This window comes from Lagenorhynchus albirostris, chromosome 1, assembly GCF_949774975.1.
Source record: "Lagenorhynchus albirostris chromosome 1, mLagAlb1.1, whole genome shotgun sequence".
Classification (NCBI taxonomy): domain Eukaryota; kingdom Metazoa; phylum Chordata; class Mammalia; order Artiodactyla; family Delphinidae; genus Lagenorhynchus; species Lagenorhynchus albirostris.
In genome coordinates, this window is record NC_083095.1 from 62,076,221 (window position 1) to 62,094,517 (window position 18,297).

General features: G+C 39.6%; 1 protein-coding gene across 3 annotated transcripts in view; it reads left to right on the forward strand.

Moving 5' to 3' along the window:
- SLC25A21 (solute carrier family 25 member 21) overlaps positions 1 to 18,297 on the forward strand; it is a 534,640-nt gene that overhangs the window by 454,960 nt on the left and 61,383 nt on the right. For all 3 annotated transcript variants that reach the window (XM_060143361.1, XM_060143344.1, XM_060143352.1), the window contains one exon: positions 6,830 to 6,896. In XM_060143361.1, the coding sequence (XP_059999344.1) occupies positions 6,830 to 6,896 (67 nt within the window). The remainder of the gene's footprint in view (positions 1 to 6,829; positions 6,897 to 18,297) is intronic.

An 18,297-nucleotide genomic window follows, 5' to 3' on the forward strand; every position in this document is an offset into this window, starting at 1 on the left:
GTAAAATTATTTTGCGGGGTTTGGCATAAATCTGTATTTCAAATAAGCTATGTGTGAGCTGCGTCTTTGAGAAGAACACGTGCAATGCAGTTTTGATCTTCATTTTATAGATGTACATAAGTAATACAAGGCCTGTTTTGATCATACAATTAAAAACAAATGTGATCCAGTATTGTAATACTCTTTGTCACCAATATTCCTGAATAACAACTCTCAATCAGTATGGGAACCATCGTGATCGAATGGCTTTGGAGACCTGGAGCTCCGTCCTCATTTTTGCCTGTGAACTTCTCCACATTCCATCTGCAGGGTGGGGGCTCTTTCACAAGTAATCATCCTAATGGGATAGCGTTTTAATGCGTGATAGGCTCCTGAAATAAATAATCTAAAAACATTTTCAAAATGGTTTTCACGGTCTCCTTCTAAGTGCTTTGCTTAACATTTAACAACTGTCTTCACTATGATTATGATTTAAGAATTACAATTTAAGACTTTTTCAGAAATGGTGGTGTTAAAGCTGTTTGTATCAGAATGCTTTTAGCTGTAGGTTAGCAGAAGATCTAACTGGAAGCAGCTCAAATAGTAAAGGTTTATTTTTAATTTCACATAACCAGCAATCTGGAGGTAGGATGCCAAGATTGGTTCATTGAGCAGCCCAGGTCATCAAGGTCCAGGTCCTATTTGCCTTTGATGGCCATGCTCAACTTGTGGGCAATGATATCTCACTTGGCCATGGTACACAGGGATCTCATGCAGTGAGGACAACATCTAGTGGAAAAGAGGGGCTTTTCTTCCTATGTGCTCTTTTCCTTAGGCTAGAAATCCAAGACTTGCAGCATGCATCCCTCCCTCTTTGCTGGTACAATGGGCTAGGCTTGGGTCGTATGTCCATGCTCAACCCACTCAAGGGGTTGGGACCACCATGATAGGTCTGAAGAACTCTGCTTCACCCCCTGGACTGGAGAACGGGACAGTGAATACCTGCACCTCAAGGAACAAGGAGGGGTGAGGAGGGTATCTGTTAAGTCAACAGCCAAAGGTGCTCCCCGCTGACTTTTTGGATAACAACAGTTTTTATTTTATTAATATTTCTGTGTTTTATTATATTACTGAACTATGCATTGACTTTTCCCCACACTGACAGAATTATCCTGGTGTCTCTCTTAAGGGAAAAACTTTATCCTATGGGGAAAAAAAGTTGATCCTAGGGCCTACTTTTTTTTTCTCATCTGATCCACCTAGAAAATATTTAATAAACAACCCAAAAGTTTTCCCAGGAAATGATCCTGTTCATCTCAGCCCAGATCTATCAGTTGTGCAGGTAGTGTGGTATATTACTTTAAAAGAGAATTGAATGGAAATGGACTAGAAACCTGAGTTTTAATTGCTGCTGCTTCTTCCTCTTAAAATAAGAAATGACAAAATATTTTTGCAACAGAAATAACTTGACTTTTCAAAGGTGTTTGTAAAAATGATTTTATTTTAAGAAAAACTACAATACCTTTACAGCTCAGTGGTCAAGGAAAGAGACTGTGAGGACGGTGGAACTTGATTTGAGTCGCCTGTTCGGTAGTGATAGGCTCACAGGCTTCACCTGCAAAATGAAGAAAATAATTATTGCTACTTCAAAGGATTGTTGTGAGAGTTGGATGAGATTAAATATGTCCATATGCCTTCATATATTTATTCTTAACAGAGTGGCTAGTCCATATTAAGCATTCAACAAATTTGACTATTTTTACTTATAACAATGTCAACAAAAGTCTATACACATCCAAGTTAACATTTTCCTACACAGGATAGTTAAAATCGAACTCACAACTTTTAGAAGAAACAACTCTGAGAAACGATATATGAGGGCTTCCATACAGTTATACAACAGTTTTATGGGAGGTCTTGCGGTTGGTTCTTGTGTCTCTTCCAAAGAGTTCGCCAGTTGGCTTGATGTGGGTCAAAACTTAAAACCACTGTGGTGGGGCTTCCCTGGTGGCGCAGTGGTTGGGAGTCCGCCTGCCGATTCAGGGGACACGGGTTCGTGCCCCGGTCCGGGAAGATCCCACATGCCGCGGAGCGGCAGGGCGCGTAAGCCATGGCCACTGAGCCTGCGCGTCCGGAGCCTGTGCTCCGCAACAGGAGAGGCCACAGCAGTCAGAGGCCCGTGTACTGCAAAAAAAAAAAAACCCAAAAAAAACAAGAAAAAACAAACCACTGTGGTGGTTTTACTGTCTTTCCAGTAGACATTAGAATCTCACTTTCCATTCATTCAGGGAGTGGACTGAATGTCCTGGGAAGTAAGCGGGATAAAGCATGTTGATATGGGTGTCACAAATCTCTTAACTTCCCTGCTTATTGTCCTGGTAAGCTATATGCTCTGTATTTCAAGCCAAAATTACATGAACACAGAAAAAATTGGCAGAATGAACAGTGCATGTGAGTACAAACATCAGTTCTTTAGCCAAAAAGAAAGTATCTTCTTCATAAAACATTACAAGTCCTTTTGGTTTTTTAGAATCTGTATATCATACTTTACATTAGGAAAGCTTCCAGTAATTATCTAATCAAGTCAGAAAAATATGTCATCAGCTTGAGGCCTTACCCACGTTCTCTTGCTCACATTTTTAAAAAAATTTTGTTGAAGTATAGTTGATTTACATTTACAATGTTGTATTAATTTCTGCCGTACAGCATAGCGATTCAGTTATGCATATATCAATATATATTTGTTTTCATATTCTTTTCCTTTCTGGTTTATCACAGGATATTGAATATAGTTCCCTTTGCTATACAGTAGCCCCTTGTTGTTTATCCGTCCTATAAATAATAGTTTGCTAATCGCAAGCTCCCAGTTCTTCTCTCCCTCACCCCCTCTCCCCCTTGGCAACCACAAGTCCATTCTCTGCCTATGAGTCTGTTTCTGTTTCATAGATATGTTCATGTCATATTTTAGATTCCACATATGAGTGATATATGGTATTTGTCTTTCTCCTTCTGACTTACTTCGCTTAGTATGATAATCTCTAGGTCCATACAGGTAGCTGCAAACAGCATTATTTCATTCTTTTTTATAGCTGAGTAGTACTCCATTGTACATATATACCACATCTTCTTTATCCATTCATCTGTCGATGGACATTTAGGTTATTTCCATGCCTTGGCTATTATAAATAGTGCTTCTACGAACATAGGGGTGCATGTATCTTTTCGAATTATAGCTTTGTCTGGGCATATGCCCAGGAGTGGGATTGCTGGATCATACGGCAACTCTATTTTTAGTTGTTTGAGGAACCTCCATACTGTTTTCCATAATAACTCCACCAATTTACATTCCCACCAACAGTGTAAGAGGGTTCCCTTTTCTTCACACCCTGTCTAACACTTATTATTTGTAGACTTCTTAATTATGTCCATTCTGACTGGTGTGAGGTGGTACCTCATTGTAGTTTAGATTTGCATTCTTGATCACATTTTGGGTGTGACTCTTTGGATTGGCCCAAGTGCTACTCTTACCTGACCGAACGCTTTTCATGGGAGAGGGCGTGGCACGGAGGTACAGCAGCAGCCATTTTGGCGGTAGGGACCAATTTCCTGATCCTGGACTTTGGGTTGTAAGTACATAAAGGAATTTATTATAAATGTTACTGGGTATCTCAAAGGATCAAAAGCAAAGGGAAATGTCAGTATTTAAGAAGGGTCACGGTGTAACTAGGCTTAAAGAAATCCTGTCAGCGGGATCACACTCGCAGTACCAGAACTTCTCTATCTTTCTTCTTTGTTTCCCTGAACGATGGCTTCCTTCTTTCTTATCACTGCAGATTGACAGAAAACATGACTGCTGTTGATATTCTAGCTTTATATCTTAGAGCTTCAGCCACACAGAGTGAGGCTGACCTTTTCAATTCCAATTCCAAAATCCTGGAGAAAAGCACTGCTTGGGTCAGATTAGCTGGGGCACAGAGGCAGAAAACCACTTGGATCCATGTAGCGAGATGCCCAGTCAACCACTGCCTACAAGCAGTATCATATTGTACTAATACGTTGGTTCCAGTGGTTTAAAAAAAATGGGGTGGGGCAATTCTCAGCAGAAGAGGTGCCAGCCTGGCTATTCCATAGTTGCCCGATATTGCATGGATATACTGTAAAAATAATGCAAGGAAGTACATAGTTCTAGCTTCCCATTTGCCAGCAAATGCTGCCCATGGTCCTTGAGAATCTCCCTTTAAAGCTCTTCATTCCTCATTAGAGAGTTCAGGTTGGTGGGATGGCTGGAGCTGGTGGGGGAGGGGAAGATGATTGCACATGAAAGGAGCAGAGCAGAGAGTGGAGAAAGAGGACGCATCAAGGAAGCATCGCCAACATGAAGCAGAGGGCTCTGGACCTCCCAGCTCTTTTCAGATTAAATCCTTATGGCTCTCCCAGCTGCCTTTCTTCCCTCCTGCCTTACACCTCTTTTTAATATTTTCTCTCATCATTTTTAAAATGAAGACCTTCTGTGTTGCTTATAAGACTTCTTGTCCTCCTCCAGAGAAGCAGTGCTCCACGTTAGGCAAAAGTTCAAAGTAATGCAGAGTTTGTCTCTTCAGAAAAGTGCTTTCCCATGTCTTCTTGTTCTTTTTCTTAGAATAACAAAATCTGAGGATTGGAGTAAACCAAGCTTGAGGTCCCTCAAATCCTTCCATTGCCGTGTACGTCCATTTCTGGCATCCATGATGAGTGGCCATCCAGACCGCTTGACCACATACCAAAAGGAACTCACACTCTTCAAGAGAGTCCATTCTATCTTCAGATAGTTCAGATTATTAGAAGTACTTCCTCGTATTAAGCTCCCACTGAGCCAAAAATGTGTCTTTCCTTGTTGCTTGAACCTGTTGGTCCTAGTTCTACCACCTGGAAACAAACAGAAAAGTCTAATCTCTTTCCTACATGCTCATTTTCCAAAAGATCCATCATGTTCCTCATGTTTGTCCCTAAGCTCTTTCTTCTCCAGGCTGAGCAACTGTTCGTCCTATATCTGTTCTCCGTTGTATGGGATTTCAAGTACCTCTATTAATCAGGACACTGTCCTAAAAGCTTTACTTACTTAAATGTTCTTCTTTGTTTCCCCCCATACCCAGACATACTCTTCCAGATGTGAAAAAATCAGCCCAAGAAAAACAGAACTAATAATGTCTTTTATTATAAATATAGAACTTCTATTCAGGAAAATCACATTTATCTTTTAGGAAGACCAAACCTATGCTTAGTCACTCTCATGCTGAAAATTATATAATATTAATTTATAATGAAATTTAAATGACAAAGAGTATTTAAGTTTTACAAGTGAATTTCAGGCATCAGTAGTTGGAATGGAAAGGAGGTGGGGGGAATTCATGAATTCCCATAGTTCTTCAAAGCAGATTCTGCTTTACTTCCTATATACAAATGCTAGTACTATTCATTAGGTCGAAAATAGTGGGCAAAATAAGACCACATCAGGGGATCATTTAATTCCTTTCTTCCTCTTCATAAAATCCATAATCTTAACAAATATTTGTGTCCTGGTTACATACACATGTGTGCACACCCACATGCTGCGGAGCGGCTGGGCCCTTGAGCCATGGCCGCTGAGCCTGCGCGTCCGGAGCCTGTGCTCCGCAACGGGAGAGGCCACAGCTGTGGGAGGCCCGCGTGCTGCAAAAAAAAAAAAAAAAAAAAGAGGTCACCATGTTGGATTGGGTGGCACAGTGGGTTAATCTGAATAAATTCTTAACGTTATTGTTCCAGAAGCTCAGCTAGAAGCAGAACCCAAATAAGGGAGATGGAGTGAAGTTTGATGGGTCAATCAGAGAAGCTCCAGCTTTCTCTAGGATATTAAATGTATATCCTAAAATAGGAACACGTTGAGTCCTGCCTTTATCTGTAGCCACTTATGGGTTCACCAGGGAAACTAACTGATTATCTCAGAAAATGATGCAGAATATTCTCTTCTGTTGAAATATTTTCAGGTTTAAATGAGGGTATAGCATATATATATGTAAAGATTCCAGGACAGACAAATATAAAATTTTGAATCTTAAATTTTAATGAGAAGTAAGTGGTGACTTTTTATAAAACTTATCATAAGCATATGGCACTCATTCTTTTTTTTCCTAAAAGTGTCTGAATATGTAACCATGAGTCCCTCAATATTGGCAACAATAGCTGTCCCATGCCCTGTGAGATTGCATATCAGCAGGGGAGTTTGACATTTCTTCTGTCAGCAGCGTATGTCCCTGTAATTAGCCCTCCCTGACCTCCTTCCATCTCCACCAAGGAAGTTAAAAAAATTATGACTAATTCAGGACAGAGCTGGGAGCCCTAGTTCCACAGCCATAGAGTTTGTTAGTTCCCCTGTGTTAGTAAACCTAAAATTGAGGTTTTCATCTCCTGGTTAGCCTCAGAAGTTTCAGTCTAGTGGGCTTAGGTATAGCACTAACCTCATTTGGTGATCACAGGGAGGAAATGCAAGACGGTAGACAGCTTGAGGCTACTACCAACCACACAACTGGAAAAATAAATTCAAGATTCCTTAGATTAAGGAGGGCTGACTTTAGCTTTAAGGTACAACTCATGATTATGTTTAGCAACTTACCTAAGGGGTTCCAGTCTCAGTATCATTTATTCCTCTTCTGAATGTCATAGTAGATATCATAATCTCTTCACTTTAGAATTAAAACAAAGGAAGATTTCACGACTGATGTGCTACATTGAAATTGGGAATACTTTAAGATTAGTTGCTTCATCCATAAACAACAGCACAATCACCTGTTTCCTAATTCCCTTACTTATATAAATCTTTTTATTTCTCCAATAGGTTGTTCGGTTTTTACAAGGGAATTCTGCCACCCATCTTGGCTGAAACACCAAAAAGAGCAGTGAAGGTAAACATTGTATGCCTTCCCACCAACTGAAAATAGACTGTAGTAAGAGCTTCAGCATCAACACATCCCACCATAAATGATGGGACATTAATGGAAATTAAACATAAAATACTAAAACTTCTAAAATTTTTAAAAATCTTAAATTTTTAAAATTGTAACAATTTTTATCATAATTAGACTTGGTCAGTCTCTCAAATATTGCTATGTTGATTTGTGGATTATTTTTTTCCAGGTAAAGGCATTCCCTTCTAATGGGGAAATTATACAAAAAGCACAGTGGTGAATGAAATTCATGTAATCAAACCACAGCAGCCACAAAAGAGCTTGGACTTTTTCTCAAGGCAATTCATAACTTTGCCTTTGGAGCAATAATTATTAAAGAAAGAGAGAGGGAGAGGAGAGGAGAGAGGCGAGGTAGAAAAGCCTTTCTCCTTAAATCATTCTCATTTTATGAACAGAGCACACTAAGACATTATATTTCTTTGTGTATGATTCTCATATAGCACATTTATTTGGTGTGCTAACTTCATTTTTCCCCCTGGTCTCCTCTGTTAAAATTCTCTATTCTGGTTTTCACAAAATCGTTACTTCCACTACACTCATTTCCATTCTTTTTTTTTTAACATCTTTATTGGAGTATACTTGCTTTACAATGGTGTGTTAGTTTCTGCTGTATAACAAAGTGATTCAGCAATATGTACACATATTATCTCCTCCCTCTTGCGTCTCCCTCCTACCCTCCCTATCCCGCCCCTCTAGGTGGTCACCGAGCTGATCTCCCTGTGCCATGCGGCTTCTGCATAATCTTATAACTATGGACATTTATGTACTACCTGCTGGTTCAGTATCTGGATAAGAACATGGAGATCTAGCAGGACCTCTGGGGAGAAAGAACTAAATCTGATCGTGCTTTTATAAGTTCTTTCAGACAAAAGTCCTGATCCCAGTGGCTCTGACTGGCATTGCCCCTCCCCCCACACCACTGACATCACCAAATATGGCTTTGTCTTTCCATAATAAGGATAACATAAACTTAGACTGAAAGACTTCCTTTCCAGCTAATGACATAAAGTTTTTTTCACATACATTACTCAATTTGTGTTCCCAACATTCCTGAAAGGTAAGAAAAACAGCTTATATACTTATATCAGTTAATTAAGAGGGTGACTGAGTTAAAAATTATGATTAAAAAAACCCAACATATATACACAGACACCAGACTTTTACATCCTGTGAAAATGGTGATTTAATAGGATTTAATTCAGGTCTAGAATTCAGAAAGCAAAGCTTTAAAACATGCTTTCTCTGTAAATTCATCCTCTTCGTTGCCATAGTTTTTGTGATTTTATATTATTACTTCAATACAAATTTCATTATAAGGATCTGAATCAAAAAAAAAAAAAAGAAAGAAAAGGATCTGAATCGCAATAGAGAATCTGGAAAAAGTTCACCAAAGTACACAAGAGGGCTGAGTTGAATTATGAAATGGCTTCACTTGATAAAAGATTGCCCAAGTAAACAAACAGAGCATAGTTCCTGTTCAAAAGGAAAGTCACTTTGTCTCCATGGAATTATATATTCATTTGTTCAGAGTTTTACGTGTATAAATAAAGTAAACTATAATTAGTTTTTCATGGAATATTTTTTCTTAATACTGTATGTTGGAGACAATTTAAACTTTAAGAAGATTAAGGTTTATCAATGTTGAACAGTCTTTTACGGAAGAAAAAAAAAACTTGAGCTTTACAAAACTGAATTAGTCTCTACTTAAAAAAAAGCAATGCTCCCTGCCAGAACAATGGTTAACAGATGAACTTCTGGGCAACTGGATATGGTGTATGTGTCCCAGACATGTTGTTTCAAGTAGATTTTACCTTAAAATTATTGAGACATATGGTAAGTACGTTGGCTTTTTAAGTATAACTTCGAGTTTAGTGTATCTTTGCCAGATGGATAGCACTAGTTTTTCAGCACAATTTATGAAAACACTCATTTTATAGATACTTTATCTTAGTATTTGTGAGGAAAATGATCATCTGATTGCAACAGTTTCATACATCATAAACTGCTTCATTGTATGTCATCAAAGTTTACTTTGAAAAAATATTCAGAGACCATAGATATATACACACACATACATACGTATATATGCTCTCTGAATATTATGTGTGTGTGTGTATATAAACAGACAATGTCTAGAAACAGATAATGTTGTTTTTTCTGTACTTTATTCTTTGAAATGAGATTCATCATTAAAATAATAAGATTCATTTATGCTAAATAAATGAAACTTCCCTTTTCACAAATGAAGACAGAATTAGTATTGTAGTTAGCAAAAAGAAATGAAGACCTCAGAAAGAGACCAGCTGTTTACTCAGGGATGGCAGGAACAACGTGCCAGGTTCCAGGATCTAGTCTTGAGCTTCACAGGTCCAGAAACACCATTATTCCATGGTCAGATTCTCAAGGACTGCTTAATGCTAACCAAACTCATGAAAGATTATATTGATATACTGTGAAGTCTATTTGTTCACCACTGTATTTCCAGCCAAGATGAAGTCACAGGGACCAGATTTTCTCTCCTGCCTGAAACAGCAAGAACAGAAAATGAACAACATATATGAAACCACAATTTTTAAGACACTGGACATAAGACAAGGAGGGAGAGTCATACCTGAGATGGAAAACAAATGAGATGAGCCCTATGGATTGCCCCAGGTCACTGGCTTGAGAGAGTTTCCAGGGACACACAGGAGAAATCCAGTTGACTCCCTCAACCAGTGGACTCCCTGGGTTGAGAAGGAGCTGAGAGGCCAGGGAGGGCAAGGCACCTAGAGTTCCCAGGCCATAGCACCAGAGAAGGAGAGAGCTGCACAGAGAGAGACACCTAAGGTCTGCAGAGGGATGTCTCAAGTATTCAGCTGACCTGAGCACATATGAGGAAACAAGCAAGGCCTGGAAACAGCTGTCTGAAGGATTCAAGGGATCAGTGCTGGGCAGTCATGCGGGGCTGGGGACAGTGTCTGTTCCCACTAGCCAAACTGGGAGGCCTCAAAATGCACAGGGTGGAAGAGACCTTCAAGATGGCGGAAGAGTAAGACATGGAATTGACCTTCCTCCCCACAAATACATCAGAAATACATCTACACGTGGAACAAGTCCTACAGAACACCTACTGAACGCTGGCAGAAGACCTCAGACCTCCCAAAAGGCAAGAAACTCCCCACATCCCTTGGTAGGGCAAAAGAAAAAAGAATAAACAGAGACAAAAGGATAGGGACGGGACCTGCACCAGTGGGAGGGAGCTGTGAAGGAGGAAAGGTTTCCACACACTAGGAAGCCCCTTCGCTGGCGGAGACAGGGAGTGGCGAGGGGGAAGCTTCGGAGCCACGGAGGAGATCGCAGCAACAGGGGTGCGGAGGGCAAAGCGGAGAGATTCCCGCACAGAGGATTGGTGCCGACCAGCACTCACCAGCCCGAGAGGCTTGTTTGCTCAACCGCCAGGATGGGTGGGGGCTGGGAGCTCAGACTCGGGCTTCGGAGGTCGGATCCCCGGGAGAGGACTGGGGTTGGCTGCATGAGCACATTGTGAAGGGGACTAGTGCACCACAGCTAGCCAGGAGGGAGTCTGGGAAAAGTCTAGACTTGCCTAAGAGGCAAGAGACCATTGTTTCAGGGTGCGCGAGGAGAGGGGATTCAGAACACCGCCTAAACGAGCTCCAGAGACGGGCACGGGCTGTGGCTATCAGCGTGGACCCCAGAGACGGGCATGAGATGCTAAGGCTGCTGCTGCAGCCACCAAGAAGCCTGTGTACAAGCACAGGTCACTGTCCACACCTCCCCTCCCGGGAGCCTGTGCAGCCCGCCACTGCCAGGGTCCCGTGATCCAGGGACAACTTCCCCAGGAGAACACACGGCACGCCTCAGGCTGCTGCAACGTCATGTCAGCCTCTACCGCTGCAGGCTTGCCCCACATTCCATACCCCTCCCTCCCCCTAGCCTGAGTGACCAAATCCCCCTAATCAGCTGCTACTTAACCCCATCCTGTCTAGGCAGGAACAGACGCTCTCAGGCAACCTACATGGAGAGGTGGGGCCAATGCAAAGCTCAACCCCAGGAGCTGTGCAAATAAAGAAGAGAAAGGGAAATCTCTCCCAGCAGCCTCAGGAGCAGCAGATTAAATCTCCACAATCAACTTGATGTACCCTGAATCTGTGGAATACCTGAATAGACAACGAATCATCCCAAAATTGAGGCAGTGGACTTTGGGAGCAACGATACATATGTTTTTTTCCTTTTTGTCTTTTTGTGAGTGTGTATGTGTATGCTTCATTTTGTGGTTTTGTCTGTATAGCTTTGCTTTTACCATTTGTCCTACGGTTCTGTCTGTCCGTGTTTTTTTGTTTTTGTTTTTTTTACTAAGTTTTTAGTGCTTGTTATCATTGGTGGATTTGTTTTTGGTTTGGTTGCTCTCTTCTTTTTTCTTTTTTTATTGCTTTTTAATTTTTTAATTTTTAATAATTATTTTTTATTTTAATAACTTTATTTTATTTTTTATTTCTTTTTTTCTCCCTTTTCTTCTGAGCCGTGTGGTTGACAGGGTCTTGGTGCTCCAGCCGGGTGTCAGGTCTGTGCCTCTGAGGTGGGGGAGCCGAGTTCAGGACATCGGTTCACCAGAGACCACCCGGCTCCACATAATATCAAACAGCGAAAGCTCTCCCAGAGATCTCCATCTCAGCGCTAAGACCCAGCTCCACTCAATGACCAGCAAGCGACAGTGCAGGACACCATATGACAAACAACTAGCAACACAGGAACACAACCCCACCCATTAGCAGAGAGGCTGCCTAAAATAATAATAAGGTCACAGGCATCCCAAAACACACCACTGGGCACAGTCCTGCCCACCAGAAAGACAAGATCCAGCCTCATCCACCAGAACACAGGCACTAGTCCCCACCACCAGAAAGCCTACACAACCCACTGAACCAACCTTAGCCACTGGGGGCAGACACCAAAAACAACGGGAACTACAAACCTGCAGAAAAGGAGACCCCAAACACAGTAAGATAATCAAAATGAGAAGACAGAGAGACACAGAGCAGATGAAGGAGCAAGGTAAAAACCCACCAGACCAAACAAACGAAGAGGAAATGGGCAGTATACCTGAAAAAGAATTCAGAGTAATCATAGTAAAGATGATCCAAAATCTTGGAAATAGAATGGAGAAAGTACAAGAAACATTTACCAATGACCTAGAAGAACTAAAGAGCAAACAAACAGTGATGAACAACACAATAAATGAAATTAAAAATTCTCTAGAAGGAATCAATAGCAGAATAACTGAGTCAGAAGAAGGGGTCAGTGACCTGGAAGATAAAATAGTGGAAATAATTACCACAGAGCAAAATAAAGAAAAAAGAATGAAAATAATAATTGAGGACAGTCTCAGAGACCTCTGGGACAATATTAACTGCACCAACATTCGCATTATAGGTGTCCCAGAAGAATAAGAGAAAAAGAAAGGGACTGAGAAAATATTTGAAGAGATTATAGTTGAAAACTTCCCTAATATGGGAAAGGAAATAGTTAATCAAGTCCAGGGAGTGCAGAGAGTCCCGTACAGGATAAATCCAAGGAGAAACATGCCAAGACACATATTAATCAAACTATCAAAAATTAAATACAAAGGAAAAATATTAAAAGCAGCAAGGGAAAAGCAACAAATAACATACAAGGGAATCCCCATAAGGTTAACAGATGATCTTTCACCAGAAACTCTGCAAGCCAGAAGGGAGTGGCAGGACATGTTTAAAGTGATGAAAGGGAAAAACCTACAACCAAGATTACTCTACCCAGCAAGGATCTCATTCAGATTTGATGGAGAAATTAAAACCTTTACAGAGAAGCAAAAGCTAAGAGAATTCAGCACCACCAAACCAACTTTACAAAAAATGCTAAAGTAACTTCTCTACGCAGGAAACACAAGAGAAGGAAAAGACCTACAATAAAAAAAACCCAAAACAATTAAGAAAATGGTAATAGGAACATACATATTGATAATTACCTTAAATGTAAATGGATTAAATGCTCCAGCCAAAAGACATAGAGTGGCTGAATGGGTAAAAAAACAAGACCCATACATATGTTGTCTACAGAGACCGATTTCAGACCTAGGGACACATACAGACTGAAAGTGAGGGGATGGAAAAAGATATTCCATGCAAATGGAAATCAAAAGAAAGCTGGAGTAGCAATTCTCATACAAGGCAAAAATAGACTTTAAAATAAAGACTATTACAAGAGAGAAAGAAGGACACTACATAATGATCAAGGGATCAATCCAAGAAGAAGATATAACAATTGTAAATATTTATACACCCAACATAGGAACACTTCAATATATAAGGCAAATGCTAACAGCCATAAAAGGGGAAATTGACATTAACACAATCATAGTAGGGGACATTAACACCCCACTTTCACCAATGGACAGACCATCCAAAATGAAAATAAAGAAGGAAACACAAGCTTTAAATGATACATTAACAAGATGCACTTAATTGATATATATAAGACATTCCATCCAAAAACAACAGAATACACTTTCTTCTCAAGTGCTCATGGAACATTCTCCACGATAGATCATATCTTTGGTCATAAATTAAGCCTTGGTAAATTTCGGAAAATTGAAATTGTATCAAGTATCTTTTCTGACCACAATGCTATGAGACTAGATAGCAATTACAGGAAAAAAATCTGTAAAAAATAAAAACACATTTAGGCTAAACAATACACTACTTTATAACCAAGAAATCACTGAAGAAATCAAAGAGGAAATCAAAAAATACCTAGAAACAAATGACAATGAAACACGACAACCCAAAACCTATGGGATGCAGCAAAATCAGTTCTAAGAGGGAAGTTTATAGCAATACAATCCTACCTCAAGAAACATCTCAGATAAACAACCTAACCTTACACCTAAAGCAATTAAAGAAACAAGAACAAAACCCCCAAAGTCAGCAGAAGGAAAGAAATCATAAATATCAGATTAGAAATAAATGAAAAAGAAATGAAGGAAACAATAGCAAAGATCAGTAAAACTAAAAGCTGGTTCTTTGAGAAAATAATCAAAATTGATAAACCATTAGCCAGACTCATCAAGAAAAAAACGGAGAAGACTCAAATCAGTAGAATTAGAAACGAAAAAGGAGAAATAACAACTGACACTGCAGAAATACAAAGGATCATGAGAGATTACTACAAGCAACTATATGCCAGTAAAATGGACAACCTGGAAGAAATGGACACATTCTTAGAAAAGCACAACGTTCTGAGACTGAAGCAGGAAGAAATAGAAAATATAAACAGACCAATCACAAGCACTGAAATTGAGACTGTGATTTAAAAATCTTCCAACAAACAAAAGCCCAGGACCACATGGCTTCACAGGTGAATTCTATCAAACATTCAGAGAAGAGCTAACACCTATCCTTCTCAAACTCTTCCAAAATATAGCAGAGGGAGGAACACTCCCAAACTCATTCTATGAGGCCACTGTCACCCTGATACCAAAACCAGACGAAGATGTCACAAGGAAAGAAAACTACAGGCCAATATCACTGATGAACATAGATGCGAAAATCCTCAACAAAATACTAGCAAACAGAATCCAACAGCACATTAAAAGGATCACATAACCACGATCAAGTGGGGTTTATCCCAGGAATGCAAGGATTCTTCAATATATGCAAATCAAGCAATGTGATAAACCATATTAACAACTTAAAGGATTAAAAACCATATGATCATCTCAATAGATGCAGAGAAAGCTTTTGACAAAATTCAACACCCATTTATGATAAAAACCCTCCAGAAAGTAGGCATAGAGGGAACTTACCTCAACAACATAAAGGCCATATATGACAAAGCCACAGCCAACATCATTCTCAATGGTGAAAAACTGAAACCATTTCCACTAAGGTCAGGAACAAGACAAGGTTGCCCACTCTCACTATTATTATTCAGCGTAGTTTTGGAAGTTTTAGCCACAGCAATCAGAGAAGAAAAAGAAATAAAAGGAATCCTAATTGGAAAAGAAGAAGTAAAGCTGTCACTGTTTGCAGATGACATGATACTATACATAGAGAATCCTAAAGATGCTGCCAGAAAATTTGTAGAGCTAATCAATGAATTTGGTAATGTAGCAGGATACAAAATTAATGCACAGAGATCTCTTGCATTCCTATACACTAATGATGAAAAATTTGAAAGAGAAATTAAGGAAACACTCCAATTCACCATTGCAAGAAAAAGAATAAAATATATGGGAATAAACCTACCTAAGGAGACAAAAGACTTGCATGCAGAAAACTATGACACTGATGAAAGATATTAAAGATGATACAAACAGATGGAGAGATATACCATGTTCTTGGATTGGAAGAATCAACATTGTGCAAGTGACTGTACTATCCAAGGCAATCTACAGATTCAATGCAATCCCTATCAAACTACCAATGGCATTTTTCACAGAACTAGAACAAAAAATTTCACAATTTGTATGGAAACACAAAAGATCCCGAATAGCCAAAGCAATCTTGAGAAAGAAAAACGGAGCTGGAGGAATCAGGCTCCCTGACTTCAGACTATACTACAAAGCTATAGTAATTAAGACAGTATGGTACTGGCACAAAAACAGAAATATACGTCAATGGAACAGGATAGAAAGCCCAGAGATAAACCCACACACATATGGTCACCTTAATTTTGATAAAGGAGGCAAGAATATACAATGGAGAAAAGACAGCCTCTTCAATAAGTGATGCTGCGAAAACTGGACAGCTACATTTAAAAGAATGAAATTAGAACACTCCCTGACACCATAAACAAAAATAAACTCAAAATGGATTAAAGACCTAAATATAAGGCTAGACTATAAAACTCTTAGAGAAAAACATAGGCAGAACTCTCTATAACGTAAGTCACAGCAAGATCCTTTTTGACCCACCACCTATAGAAATGGAAATAAAAACAAAAATAAACAAATGGGACCTAATGAAACTTAAAAGCTTTTGCACAGCAAAGGAAACCATAAATAAGACGAAAAGACATCCCTCAGAATGGGAGAAAATATTTACAAATGAAGCAACTGACAAAGGATCAAAAATACAAACAACCCAATCCAAAAATGGGCAGAAGACCTAAATAGACATTTCCCCAAAGAAGATATACAGATTGGCAACAAACACATGAAAGAATGCTCAACATCACTAATCATTAGAGAAATGCAAATCAAAACTACAATGAGGTATCACCTCACACCAGTCAGAATGGCCATCTTGAAAAAATCTACAAACAATAAATACTGGAGAGGGTGTAGAGAAAAGGGAACCCTCTTGCACTCTTGGTGGGAATGTAAATTGATAAAGCCATTATGGGGAACAGTATGGAGGATCCTTAAAAAACTAAAAATAGGACTGCCATATGACCCAACAATCCCACTACTGGGCATATACCCTGAGAAAACCATAATTCAAAAGGGGTCATGTACCACAATGTTTATGGGAGCTCTATTTACAATAGCCAGGACATGGAAGCAACCAAGTGTCCATCAACAGATGAATGGATAAAGAAGATGTGGCACATATATACAATGGAATATTACTCAGCCATAAAAAGAAACGAAATGGAGTTATTTGTAGTGAGATGGATGGATCTAGAGTCTGTCATACAGAGTGAAGTAAGTCAGAAAGAGAAAAACAAATACCGTATGCTAATACATATATATGGAATCTCAAAGAAAAAAAGGGTTATGAAGAATCTAGGGGCAGGACAGGGATAAAGATGCAGACGTAGAGAATGGACTTAAGGACACGGGGAAGGGGAAGGGGAAGCTGGGATGAAGTGAGAGAGTTGCATGGTCTTATATATACTACCAAATGTAAACTAGATAGCTAGTGGGAAGCAGCCACATAGCACAGGGAGATCAGCTCAGTTCTTTGTGACCACCTATAGGGATGGGATAGGGAGAGTGGGAAGGAGACGCAAGAGGGAGGGGATATGGGGATATATGTATACGTATAGCTGATTCACTTTGTTATAAAGCAGAAACTAACACCCCACTGTAAAGCAATTATACTCCAATAAAGATGTTTAAAAAAATTGTAATGCAAAAAAAAAAAAAGAAAAGAAATGCACAGGGTATTGAGAGGTGTACCCAGAAGGTGTTTGCCTCTGTATTGCGGAATAGTTAACCCTAGTCTGAGCACTGCTCAGGTCCCACTTGTTAAAAGTAAGACCCAAGTGGATCAAACTGTTTCCACGTAATTTAACTGCCTCCCAGAATAGACGATCTGGGAGGTCAGCTTAGTGATCAGACTGCTTAGTGAGCGTGGATGAAAGCAAAGGGGAAAGTGCCGTCCGGAGGGCTGGGTCGCCCAGGCAAACTGTACCCACCTCCCCTGCCGAAGCACAACTTGACACTTCTCCAGGGACCACACGGCCTGTCCCCAAGGTCCAGCCCCTTTCCTGGGATAAATCCAACCAGACTACCAATTTCAAGGTTCCACTTTATAGGTTATATATAGCATATTAATTTGGATTCAAGATTTTATATTCAAGGTTCCAAAAGCCTTGACTGACTACGAATGTTTTCAAACCTCTTAAGTCACACATTTGCATGACTCTGGGTAGGTGACGTTATTACACGTTGACCCTCCTAATTTCATCCTTAGAGTGTAACCTCATGCCTTATGTGATAGGGTACCTTTATCACATCTCTGCACTAACTAGTGTTGTGGATGAGAAATATTAAGAAATATCATGAAGGAAGTAAAAGAGTAGTGCTCTATAGAAAGGAATTAAAGTAACAACTAATCTACTAGTTCTTAAGAATATAGTTGTAGTATAATGTCTTCTAAGCTTTGCACATGGGAGGCATCCAGTAAATATTTGTTGAATGAATGAATATTTTTATTTAATATTGGTTTCAAACTATGACATTATGTTATTTACTATTATTGAAAATCCATTTTAAAAGATTTTAATATTTCCTTTCTTGAGATAATATTTTATTTTATATTCAGTAAATTAGACTTTGGTTGCAAAGGTAGAAATTAAAACAAGATTTTTTATTTTTAGTTTGAAGCACTATTTGCTTATTAGAATATGTAATATATATTGTTCACTACTTTTCTTTAATATTTATTTATTTATTTGGTTGCGCTGGGTGTTAGTTGCAGCAGGCGGGCTCCTTAGTTGCACCTCACGGGCTCCTCAGTTGTGGCATGCGAACTCCTAGTTGTAGCATGCGTGTGGGATCTAGCTCCCAGACCAGGGATCGAACCCAGGCCCCCTGCATTGGGAGCGCAGAGTCTTATCCACTGCGCCACCAGGG